At 55.9% G+C, this 12,663-nt stretch overlaps 3 protein-coding genes across 3 annotated transcripts; 2 read left to right on the top strand and 1 right to left on the bottom strand.

The window, feature by feature from the left end:
- Nucleotides 1-3,086: 3,086 nt before the first annotated feature.
- Nucleotides 3,087-4,578, top strand: CkaCkLH20_06820 (ring-8 protein; the record flags this gene model as incomplete). The annotated part of the gene is made up of 2 exons (XM_038889537.1): nt 3,087-3,388; nt 3,450-4,578. 2 exons carry the CDS (start codon nt 3,087-3,089, stop codon nt 4,576-4,578), a joined length of 1,431 nt encoding a protein of 476 aa, XP_038745349.1.
- Nucleotides 4,579-5,030: 452 nt separating this feature from the next.
- CkaCkLH20_06819 (uncharacterized protein) lies at nt 5,031-6,053 on the bottom strand (the record flags this gene model as incomplete). The annotated part of the gene is made up of 1 exon (XM_038889536.1): nt 5,031-6,053. The coding sequence occupies one exon, from the start codon at nt 6,051-6,053 to the stop codon at nt 5,031-5,033; it is 1,023 nt and encodes a 340-aa protein (XP_038745348.1).
- Nucleotides 6,054-6,663: 610 nt separating this feature from the next.
- Nucleotides 6,664-11,546, top strand: CkaCkLH20_06818 (uncharacterized protein; the record flags this gene model as incomplete). Its single annotated transcript, XM_038889535.1, has 2 exons — nt 6,664-6,954; nt 7,011-11,546. 2 exons carry the CDS (start codon nt 6,664-6,666, stop codon nt 11,544-11,546), a joined length of 4,827 nt encoding a protein of 1,608 aa, XP_038745347.1.
- Between the last annotated feature and the right edge of the window lie 1,117 nt (nt 11,547-12,663).

Here is a 12,663-nt window from a genome sequence, read left to right as displayed (position 1 = left end):
CAACTGCCACGACTGGAAGAAGCAAGCATAAATCGTCCAGCGTGGTTGGGGCGAACCTCAGATACTCTGCACCGTCGTTCTTGGAGTATTACAGCGCCGAGAATCTCGTGGGCTGCAGCGGAGCATTGCAAGCGGTGCATGCATGCGATCTAGATCCCAGCTAATTCTTAGGCCCTGAGATGATGCCGCCGAGTTGTCCCATGCTGTTGTATGAAAATTGAATGGTCTTGAGATGGCACAATGATGCAGAACCCGGGCGAGAAGTTGACGACAGACGAAACATGCCGCTCTACCCAGTCCCAATCCACCCTGGTCATCTTTTCTTCTGGGGTTGGATTTCGCTGGAGCGCCGAACTTGCTTCTTTGCTGGATGCTGCATGGTGTCGCGGCCTCGCTACCCGTCGGGGGAACTCCACATTTTCCCGAACTGGTTCTTTGGGGTTTGGGGGATCACCAACGCATCAGACTGGGCGCCGGGGCGGTTGGCTGCGACGGCGACGATGGAGGTTGGAGCAGCGGCTCAGCGGCTCCGTGTCTAGCGTCTTTGGATCGAGGGCTGACGGCAGAGGCGATGAGGAGAACAAAGGTCTTTGTTTGTGAAGACAGAGTTGGTTGGCCGCGAACTGGATGTTCGACATTGTCCACTGGTATGGGACACCGACATGGTATTGAAGTCAAATCGATGGCACGGATCTTATCCACCGTACTATCGGCATGGAAGGGTGCTTGGTGCGCGACGGCCTTCTTTTTGGAATCTTAGGCACGGGAGGCAGATAGGTATAAGACACCTGCTTTGCCTATATCAATGGCGCCATTATGCCGTATCCCGTACCTGGGATCCCGTGCCTGAGAGTCGGTATCAAATCGGCATCACATCGGGCCCCTTGATTTGAGGCGTGATTTCGTCCAGGATAGGGGGTATCAGAAACTCGTTGAGTCCTGGCGGTATCAGCCTGGAAAGCGGGAGAATGACGACAAAGAGGAAACGGTCAGCCCGAAGACGATTGAAAAAGTAGAATGCCGTCGAGACATGAGGACTGTTGAGAAGCGGCCATGCAAGAGGCAGGATGGTGAGAAGACCGAAGCAGCCGCTGACCCAAATGGCGTATCAGAGGCAGGTAAAGTATCCGTATCGATCCAGACTGGAGGTATCCGCAAGGTAGTTGCGAGTGCTGGAGTGGCTGCCACTGAGGCACATCGCAGCTGTCAGCTCAGTGTTTGACCCCTGCTCTCAGCAAGTCTCGGGCCCTGTGTGGTTTGGTTTGTCTGGTTCCCCCGCCTCTTTCTTGGTTCCCCAGCCAAGACTTGGGAGTGGGCTGTAGAAACGCAGTCCATTTCCCAAGCGCAGTACAGCAATGATGGCACTAGACCGAGACGAGAATGGTGGCCTGGCCGAGTGCCCGTCCCACCATTCACAATGTGCCTGGCGTGCCGTTGTCCTGCCCAAATGAGATTAGGTCGGCCATTCCGTGAACTGGAATCGAAGCGACTGCCATGTCCCTCCCTGATTGACTGCGCGCCCGGACTCTGTTGCGCTGTTCTCGAGTTGATCTGAGTCCATGTCAGTCGCCTTGTTGGTTACTTAGTTGGGTAGGTGAGTGGAAGACAAGTCAGGTCCAGTGCCTCATCTTTTCGGTACCTTCAGTCAAGTCTTTCGGCGTGGAAAGTGTAACGTCCATACGGGACAGAAAGGTCGCAAAGTACCCTCAGTCAAATCATTCAGACCACACAGGCCATAAGCATTGCAGGCTGCGGCGAAAACGGCCGTTCAGACCTGCAGCGACAGGACGTGGTCTCATGTCCCTGACACCGTCGTGTGTGTTCAGCTCACACTCTCAGGCTTCTTCTCAGCTTGAGCAGGGTGCGTTGCCAGAGGTGCAAGCAACAAGCAAGGCGGTGGTGCAGGTGCAGTGCGATGGTGCGCAAATTGAAATGTTAATTGTCTGAGGGATCCGATTGTAGACTCGCAGTGGCACAGTGCAGCCAGCACATTCAGAGAGTACGTACCTTCATAGAGGTTCTTCCCCTCGGCGGCGGGGGAAGACAGGGGTATCCACAGCTGCTCCACCTCCTTACAGCCAGCACCCAGTCTCGCACCTCAGGCTAACCTTGTCCAATCCCATCTTGCAGTCCGTTCCCATCGCTCCTTCCCCGTCTTCCTTCCCTCCTGGCTGCATCTGCCCCCCGGTTTTCCTTACTTTCGTGCCTTCCTTCCTCCTTCCACCGAGTGAAAGTGTGAGACTGTTAGAGGATGAGAAAGTGTCGGATGGCTGATACGGATACAGGCTGTATCGCCCACAGTGTACTAACTTGCTCTTCCCAGCCTACTGCGGTAGACCCGTCCCTAGTGATCTGTGGGTGTGTGTGTACTTGGTAGGTGGGTGTGTCTGGGTGTTCCGTTGTCTGTCTGGCGTCTGGGTCCTTCCTTCCTTCCTACCGTGACCTCTATCCCTCTTCACTCCATATGCAGTCCATACTGGTGCAGTGTGCAGTCGTGGTGTGTATCTTTACCCGCCCGCCGCCTCGCATTTCCACTTTTCTACGTACCTACGTAGTCACTGTCGACCCGACCGGGCTGTGTTACTGCGACTGCTCCTGCCCGTCAGAGAGCAAGAGTTCCACAGTCCTGTTCCATACTTATCCCGCTCCACCTGCACTTTCCCTCACTCCGCACTCTCCCAGCCTGCTTTTGCCAACCTTCAACCAACCCCATCCGGCTCCGAGTCGTGATTTTCCTCTCGTTTCAATCCCGTCTGCTCATCAGAACAGCTGTGCATACAGCTTGAGTGGATTGGAATTTCGACTCCCAAGGAAGAAAAGATTTTTTTTCTTTCCTGACTGCGACTGTGTTGATTGCAGGCCGCATGCGATCGAGGATCAGGTCGACCAATTCCGTCGAGAGAGGCTGTTTTCGGCCTCTGGGTTTCACATCTGGGCTCTTGCCCGCCCGCGACATTCAATCGATCCATCCATGATCTCGACTCTCTTCCGACCGTGATTATCTCTGCGACATCACCCACTTCTGGTGCTCGATTTTCTCGACTTCGACGACTTCACCCATCGGATCCGATCAACCCATCGTCAAAATGGCTGTCGTCAATCAGGTTCTCGTCGAGGTCGCACGTCTCGTCGTAAGGCAGGCTTCGTCCACAGATCCCGCGACCTCTTTCGCCCCCTCGACGTCGTTCTCTCCCTCGACTACATCCTCGGCTTCGGTCGTCTCGACCGATACTGCGTCAGCGAGCCCGACTACTTCCACCGATCCCCAGACAACCAACCCCGGCGGCAATGGAGGCGGAGGTGGTGGAGGAGGAGGCGGCGGCTCCACGAGCTCCCCTCTGCTCTTCTTCGTTGCACTTGGCTTTGGTGTCGTCTTCACTAACCTCTGGTGAGCCCGTTCTGGCATCTCATGTCGCTTTTGTGCCAACGAAAATCTAACATTCCATCAGGATTATCGTCGGTGTCAAGTACTGCTTCCGCTACAACGCTCGCAATCGTGCCATGCGTCTCAACGAAGATGGCGAGCCCATCAACCTTGAGAACATGCCTCGTCCTCATCGCCGTCGCCGCGAGAAGAAGCTGATGACGATGGACGAAGTCAATGACAAGTTCCCCATGATGAAGTACAAAGCCTGGGTCTCGGAGCGTGCGAGGGAGGGTCTACCTACGACTGGCGGCGTCTCTGCCCCGCCGAGTCGAGCCAACAGCCTCAGATCCGTCGATGGCATTGTCCCCGAACTGCCGTCTAAGGAGCGAGATTCCGAGGATCGCCCCGCCACTAGCACCGGTAACAAAGCCACTACGTCCGAAAAGCCAACCGAGGACGCAGCCAGGAGGGAAGGCGACTCGACTACGAACGCCAACCATCCCGAGTCGACCGTACAGTCTCCGACGGCCGCCACTCCTCTTCAGCGCGTTCACAGCGAAGACGACGAGGATGACGATGAACACATTAACGCCGCCCTTCCCCCTGAGCTGATGGCTACTAGCGGTGACACCTGCGCCATCTGCATCGACACATTGGAGGATGACGACGATATCCGTGGTCTCACCTGTGGTCACGCATTCCACGCTGTCTGCGTTGACCCTTGGCTTACAAGCCGCCGTGCCTGCTGTCCTCTGTGCAAGGCCGACTACTACACTCCTAAGCCTCGCCCGGCCCCTGAGGGCGAGGGCAATGCCAACGGCGACATGGCTCGTACGGCCTCGCGTACCAATATGCCAAACGCCCCTCCTCCTGCTTGGTACAACCTGAGCGGTTCCCGACTTGGCTTTGGCGGACGTAACAGAGGTAATCGGCAGAACAACGACCGTGCCAATCGTCGTCGCCGAGCCCGCCAACAGGCCTCTTCGAACCCGACTCCGAGCACGCCCCAGTCACCACCCGTTGCGGAGAATCAAGAATCTCGTGGCCTACTCTCCAGCCTTAGGATGCCTGCTTTCCGCAACCCTCTCCGCCGTGGCGATCAGCAGCAGTCTGACTCGCCCACGGCATCTGGTGCCAATGTCACCCCGTCCCAGCTTGAAGCTGGTGCCCAGACCGCACCAGCCCCGGCTGTCACGACGGAGACCAGGTGACCACCAACACATTAACAGTGTCGTCCAACAAAACGACTTCGATTTTTCTGCTGTGCTACTTATGTACATCATACCCAAGAGACCAGTTTGCAGATCTCAGCATAGAGTGCGATGTTGACTGCATCTACACATGCTCAAGACGCCGCTTTTCATACCCGACTTTACATACAACGTGTGTCTGGAGGAAGAGCAATGACCCCAAGGAGTAAAAGGGGGACAGAGGATTCGGCTGCCGTCATGCAGCGCGGGAGTTGCATTACAAGGTGGCCTGGTTTGGTTCGGTTTGCTTTCTCTGGAATTAAAGGAGAGCGGCGGAGTTGCGGCGACATAGGCATTTACCGATATGGAATAATGACAATTCACAATGTTGATAAATATCGATTGCTTGATGCTTGATTCTGACCAATTGTGAAACTGTTCACGCTGAGAGGCGTATATGGAATCTTGTAAGATCAAAGGTAGGATCCCTTCTGAAACCGGCCACCAAAATCTTTGGCACGGTTAAGCATTTCCCTCCTCTGTGCCGTATTGATCTTGCCCCCAAGCGCCATGTCCTTCTCTCTATCAAATGCTCGCTTGCTGGGGTCATCCTCCTCCTCTTCATCCTTTCCACTTCTCCTCTTCTCTTTTTGATGCTCTTCATACATACTTTTACCCCGGGACGCTGCAATGTTTTCGCTGATGCGTCTGTCGCGTTCCTCTTCTTCTCTTGTACGGCGTGGCTTCTGCTGCTCGGCGCCGGCTGCTGGGTCTCCACGACCAAGGACAGCATCTTCGAGACGCTTGCGCTTCTGTTCTGGCGTCTCCGTCCAGATGCTGCTGATGCCACCGCCGCCGCCGCCACCAGCGGCAGAGGACGACTTGCCGCTTGCGAACTTGCGGCTTTTGAGCTTCGTCGGGTCCCGTTCCTGGTAACCCGACTGTGTTGGTGGTGCAAGCATCCAGTCATCGCGCTGGGGCGCTGCAGGACCTGCTGCTGCTGCCGCCGCCGCCGCCGCGACGGCCGCCGCTTGTGTTCGTTGCGCGGATGCCGCTGAGGAGGGAAGGGCCGGGCCGTAGTCGTCATCGTCATCGGAATCTGAGGAGTCATTCGCGTCTGCTTGGGCGCCTGCTGGTGGTAGCGAGGGGCCGATCGGTTGCTTCGGAGGCATGGTAGGGCCTATCGACGGCTTGGACACGGGAGCTGCTGGCTTTTCTGCGGCGCGAGGAGCGGGTGGCCCATAGCCATCGTCGGAATCGGAGTCGTCGAGGCTGATTTCGTTGGTATTTGACGGAGGCATCGTAGGACCGATGGATGACTTCTGCGTTGGCTTTGTTTCTTGTGTTGTTGTGGTAGGGGCGCTGGGGCCGAAGCCATCGTCATCGGACTCGTCCTCCAGGTCTATCTCATCGGTGTTGCGGGTTTGCTTTGCGCGTGGTGTATCTGCGTCTTCGTCGTCTGGAGTGCGCTTTCTCTTTGTGAGGTGCGGCGGCATTTGGGGGCCAATTGAAGACATGGCACAAGGTCTGAAGTGCCGGAAGTAGCTGGGAGGCCAAGTGGTAGTGTTGTATCTCCGAATCTCGGGAAGATGTTGTCGTGCTGGTTCGCGACGCGTGTGGGGTCTCGTCGCATTTAAGAGCTGAAGCTGTGATGTAACCAGGCAGCACGACCTGCAGCGCATTCAAGGTGCTGGGTGATCACGGCCCAGCCCACCGGAGAAACCCCGGTCCGTCGCTGGAGCTCTGGGTGGCTGGAACCTGGAACCTGGAACTTAGGTGTGTGGGCTGTGCGCGTCCAACTGCGTAATGCGCTCCTACGGATTGCAACTGAGCAACCATTGACATTCCAGCTTCTCTTCGTCCGATAGGAGCTTGAAAACAGAATCGCTTCGCATAGGTTCTCCGTATCCTCCCATCAGCTTCTTCAGGTTCTCCGACTCTTTCCTGATCCAGCCAGGCCCTACCTCTGTTCCTCTAAGCCGAGAGCACTGGGCTAGCTTGTGAACGCAGAACGAACTCTCTGGCCCGACCGGAAGACATGTGCCTGATGAACCGCCATTGATGACCCCACCACCGACGGAGAGAGATGATGGACCTGGAGACACAATGGCAGATCCAGACGACCGGTCCTCCGCGGACGTGCAAGCTTCCAGCGATGAGGAAACCGTGAAGGCCGAGAGGGAGGAAGACGGCATCGTCGGCCTTTTGGACGACGAAGAAACTACGACCGACGAAGCCTCCCCAGCAATCGGGAACGGCGCTATATCAAATCGCTACCGCCAGATCCTCCGAGAGCAAGCCGATGATGTCTCCGAAGAGGGATCAGTGGATGCGGCGCCAAAGCGCGTGGGAAGTCCGATCGATTCTCTGATGTCTGTACCTGACGATTCGCCGTCCGTCCAGGCAAGTGAAGCTCTCGGTTTGGTGATGCCTAAGCTAACCAGCGACCCAAGGGTTCTGTGATCTCTTCTCCTAGCAGCAGCGTACTTCCATCCGTGGCCTCGCGGCCAGGTCTTAGCAGTCCCAGTCCCTCGTTCCGACCATTCGACCGCCGCTTTCAGTCCCGCATATCCTCCGCCAGCTTCATCAACAGTCCGAGATCCTCCTCACCCGCCTTCCTCTCCGGCCACAGCCGATCCGCATCCTTGAGCTCCGGGCTACTCGATCGCGACGATACCGATACTCCATCACCACCCTGGGAGGTTGTCCGATGGACGAGATTGAAGAAACTCAATGGCCAAGCCTTCTCCGAGGCCGGGAAACGCAACTTCGGCACCCCGACTTGCATCGCCGTCTCCGCCTCGATTGTGCTGGGGACCAGCAAGGGAATAATATTAATGTTTGATTACAATCAGATCCTGAAGACCATCATTGGGCCAGGTACCAAGGCCGTGGAGTCGGGCGCCATCACGGCGATCGCTGTGTCGGCAGATCATACCACCATCGCAGGAGGACACGCGGACGGAAGCATATTCACTTGGGAAGCCCACCGCGCGTCTAGGCCGTTCCTGTCCATACCGCATCTGGATCAGTCACAACTGCAGAATCGAACTGCGGATGGGCATCTTCCCGGCGTCGCGGTCACTCACCTCGGATTTCTTGGAACCAGGCACACTGCACTCGTGTCGGCGGATGACCGCGGTATGGCCTTCTCCCATCTTGCAACGAGAGGAACCGGCTCTCTAGGCCGCACCGTCAAGACAACAAGGATTCTTGGACGATACCCGAACGCAGCGCCTCCCACTGGCAAGCCGCTCAAGCCTAGCACTGTGCTGGCTTTCAGTCCCTTGCCTCTTGGTAACACAGAGCGTGCCACAGACACGATGGGCCTGACGGCTATGCTGACGCCCTATTTGTTGGTGATTGTATCTACAACGCCAGTTGCTCAAACGCAGCACAAATCAGCGAGACCCAAAGACGTCGCCCATCATAGCGCGATGACCGGATGCTTGGCGTGGTTCCCCGCGGTGAAGCTTAAGGTTCCAGATCCCGTTACAGGCAGCGACATTTCCAAAGTCAAATTGGTGTACTGCTGGTCCAACGTTCTAACAGTTCTGGACGTCGACGAAGTACCGGCAGAAAACAAGGACAAGCCGCCGACACTCAAGTTCAAGGCACGCAGTAGGTGGAAGTGCGAAGAGGCCATTGTCGCAGTCCAATGGCTTAGTCGTTCCGTTCTCACCGTCTTGACTATAACACAGCGCTTGATTGTGGTTGAGGACCGGAGCATGCGTATGACTGAGGGCTTCGATCTCATCAATAAGTTCATCTATCATTCCGACCTGTTTTCGAAGCAGCTACACAACCTGGTGGAGCAACTGGACGAGGACGATACGTCTATGCACGGTGTCGTAGCTGACGCCTTTTACATGAGCTTCAAGACGTACAAGGGCAAAATTTTCCTGCTCGGCTTCAACGATGTGTCCATTGGCTCTTTGTCGAACTGGGCCGACCGCATCATCGCTCTTATGGAGAACGGGGACTACGTCGGTGCCATCCAGCTTGGGACATCATACTACACGGGCGACGCTGACAAGCTCACAATCGGCCTACCTGAAGACACCGAGCTGCGCCATTCGATGGTGCGCGACAAGCTGATGGAGATTATGAGAGCATCTCTAAAATATGCCTTCACTCACAGATCTGAGGATGACGCTCATCTCCGCGAGTTGACTGAGACATGTTTTGCGGCTTGCAACAGTGTTGGCGACAAAGACTTTCTCTTCGACGAAATGTACGAGTGGTACGAGGAGGCCAGCGTGGAAGGCATCTTCCTCGAGACCATGGAGCCTTACATCCTCGAGAAGAGCATTACGACCGTACCGCCGACTGTGGTCAAATCGACTGTCACGCACTACGTCACAAAGGGCTGGGAAAGCCGACTCGAGGAAATGATTGTTCACATGGACACCATGACGTTAGACCTGGATCAGATCACACTACTGTGTAAGCAGCACAGCCTCTACGACGCCCTGATATATGTCTGGAACCAGGCATTAAACGACTACATCACACCATTGATCGACCTACTAACCCTTCTGGTACCTCTCATGAGCAACGGCGACTACATGTCCTCCGGGAATATGGATGACGAGATATATGGTGTGAACGCCTTGAAGATGTTTCCCTATCTCTCGTATACTTTGACTGGCAGAGTGTACCCAACAGGCGAGACCATGGATGATGCAGTTGCCTCAAAAGCTAAAGCTGAGATTTACTGGTTTCTGTTTTCAGGAAACAGCGTTACGTGGCCCAAGGGCAGCAGTCGGCGGTTTCTCACACGGCCGGATCAGCACACCGAGCCATCATTCCCGTATCTCAGGTTGATTCTGAAGTTCGATGCTCCAAGTTTTCTGAGTGCCGTCAATGAGGCCTTCGAAGACTCGTTTTTGAACGATTCTCCCGAGAAACAAGTTAACGGCGGCATTAGAGGCGACGTCCCTGAAGAGCAAATATTTGGGCTCACGGTCGATCGTCAGTACATTGTCTCCATCCTACTGGAGATCATGAATCCGGCGGACTTCGCGGCAGAGGACACCATCTATCTCGACATGTTCATCGCTCGCAACTTGCCCAAGTTCCCTCAGTACTTGCTTTTCCCCGGCTCGACTCTCACGAAGGTGTTGACCGGGCTCTGCAACTACCCGGGAGCTGACCTAGCCGAAGACGCACAACTCAGTGCCGAGTACTTGCTTTCGATATACCAACCGCCCGATACAAGCGAGCTGATCCCGATGTTCAAGAAAGCAGGCTTCTATCGGATATTGAAGAGGCAATACAAGGTTGACAAACAGTATGGCAAGCTGGTCCAGACTTACTTCGAAGACCCCGCTGACCGGGATGCCGTCTTTGAATGCATCGGGGACTGTCTTCGGCCACATAGTGGCCTGAATCGCCGACAGGTGCAAGAGGTCCTCGAAGCAATCAAGAGTAACGCCAGGGAACTTCTCGGGACCAACCCTCCCGAAGCGGCGAGAGTCTTGGCAGCGCAATCTGTGGACATCCTTCAACACGTTCTCGATTCTGCCGAAGACGCACCGGAGCTACAGTTTTTCTACTTGCGCACGCTGCTCGAGCCGGAGAAGCGAGACGGAGATGCTCCCGCGAACCCAGACCGCGCCCTCATCGAACGCTACGTCCGGCTCATGTGCAAGTACGATCCGTCTCACGTCTCAGACTACATCGGGTTGGTCCAGTCTGTCAACCTCAGACTTGATGTCTTGCTTCCTGCTATGGAGGAGACCGGTGTGATTGATGCAGCCGTTGTTCTGATGGCACGAGAAGGTCAAGTCAAGGATGCAATGGACAGGCTCGTGAAGCATCTTGGTACCTTGGAGTCGGCATTACAAGCCATCCTGACCAGCGCTCAGAAGAATACGTCGATCGACATGCAGTCGGGCGCCGAAGAAACTCTACGGGCGCTTCAGAAGTACGTTCATGTGGGCATCTGGCTTTGCCAGGGTCAAACGAAGTCATCCAGGAAGGCGAACGGTGTTCAGTCCAAGAAGTCAAAGTCAACGACGGAGGTCCTGTCACCAGATGAGGAGCTTTGGCTTAGTCTGATTGAAGCCGCGGTACAGACGACGAGATCAATTTCCTCGACGATTGAGTCGTCCAGCAGCATGCCAAACGGTATCGCTGCAGACGAGGCTCATCACGAGATCCCGGACATTTTGGACAAAGAGAAGCTCTTGACGCTTTTGCGGTCGCTGGTGCAGCATACCTTCACAGCTCTTCTGACGACAACCTCAAGTCCCACCGGAGCCCAGGCCAGCAACAGGCTTCTGAGCAATGCGGGGAACAACCTATCCTTCCTCCGCATCCTCCGCGCCTTCCTAACGCGAGCAGCAGCATCTTCGCCCAACCTAGCAGACCTGCGCTCGGTGTTGGCGTCGATATTCTCGGCATACGCCTACGAAGAGTCCATCTTGCGACTTTCGAACCGTCTCCTCGAGCGCAGCTTGTTCGTCAACGTCAAGCAAGCGGTCGACCTCCGACAACGCGGTTGGCGTCCCAGGGGTTCCACATGCGAAGCCTGTGGCCGCCGCATCTGGGGCCCCGGCGTCTCCGGCAACGTCTTTGAGGCGTGGGAAGAAAAGCAGGCGCGCGATGAGCAGCTTAGAACAGAGAAGAAGGCGCAGATCGCCTCGACGGATAAACGCGGCAAGGGCAAGGCGTCTCCGGACTCCGAGGCGTCCCAAGCCGTGTACGATTCCAAGGGCAAGGGCAAAGCGGCGGCCGGTGTGCCGGGCCCGGTTGGTGGAGAAGCAGGAGGAGGGGGCGCGGGTGCAGAAGGTGACGCGGACGGCCAGCGGGATGCCGTGGGAAGACCCGGAGAACAGCCGCTCGGCCCGCTGGTCGTGCTGGCTTGCAGACACATTTACCACCAGAGCTGTCTGGATGCTTATCAGGCAAGACTGGACGTCGAGGGACAGACGCGCAGGATCGAGAGCCATGCGAGGGAGTACAGGTGTCCGATTGATGGATAGAGACGAGTTATATCTTCTGTGTACTATGTACAAATTTTCACGAATTCATGACACTTGATTGAGTACATATGTACCTCGACTCTGGCGCCGATGACCTTTTACCAGCTGGGGTTGGACAATCGGGCCAAAAAAGTGTCTTGCATCGCATTGTCTTATGTGACGTCCTGTCATCGCGCAGACGCCAAGGCTGCGGCTCCCCGACAGAGGACTAGACCGTTACATTGTCCCGTCGATGGCAGGTCTTGGCTCGAACACTGGGCGTCGATCACGTTTACCCGGAAACCAACGAACAAGCTGTTCGGATCTCTTGCGGCTGGTTGTTAGTGAACAGTGATTGGAATAGGTGGTTGGATATATCGACAACGATGTCCGGCCCAGGTCCGTGAGATCGTCGGCGCGTGGGGCGGCGGAAGTGGCTCCGAGAGATCGGACGAAAACCCCCCTGACATCACATGGACCATGATTATCAATGTTCGATGTTTGGTCGACCTCGCGGATTCCCGTGTCAATTGCGCCGTCTGACAACAATCTATTTGGAGCTGACTCGGGACATCGAAGCAGATCTTGAAGCAGGCCTCACGGTTTAACCAGAAGAGTCTCTTCAGTGGATCAGCTGGCTTGGGAGGCGCCCTGTAATATGAGCCTCTTCCCAAAGAAATCGACCAAGAGTTTCTACTCAAATTCAGTTACGGAATGGGAATCGACAGTGGGCCTTGCCTTTTGATGAAGCCCACTGATTTTTCTGCTCGCCCTTCGAGGCATGCCGCAGCTAGCGACTCGAATTGCCGAAGCCACCGAATAAGGACCCAGTGCCGCGCATCGTGGCCCAGCCCTTTGGAACTCGCGAGGGTACAAGTGGAGCCGCGTTCTCCGCGCTGGGGCGCCCTGGAACATGTGGGTGTTCTGCCGGTAGGGGGACGGAGTATTTCATCCTTACACAAGGTAATTATTTTATCACAGCACGTGAAAGCCGAGATCTGGTCACTTACAACGGCCGGCACAGTGATGCCAAAGGCCGCTTACCGACCAGACGTTCTAACGGCACCACAAGCAGTTTTGACCATCGGGCGGATGCGACGTTGAGCCAAGGGCTCGTCGGTAGTCAAGCCGAGACCTC

Source organism: Colletotrichum karsti, assembly GCF_011947395.1.
Source record: "Colletotrichum karsti strain CkLH20 chromosome Unknown Scaffold20, whole genome shotgun sequence".
Taxonomy (NCBI): domain Eukaryota; kingdom Fungi; phylum Ascomycota; class Sordariomycetes; order Glomerellales; family Glomerellaceae; genus Colletotrichum; species Colletotrichum karsti.
The sequence above is the reverse complement of the archived record's forward strand: the minus strand, read 5'-3'. Positions and strand labels throughout refer to the sequence as shown.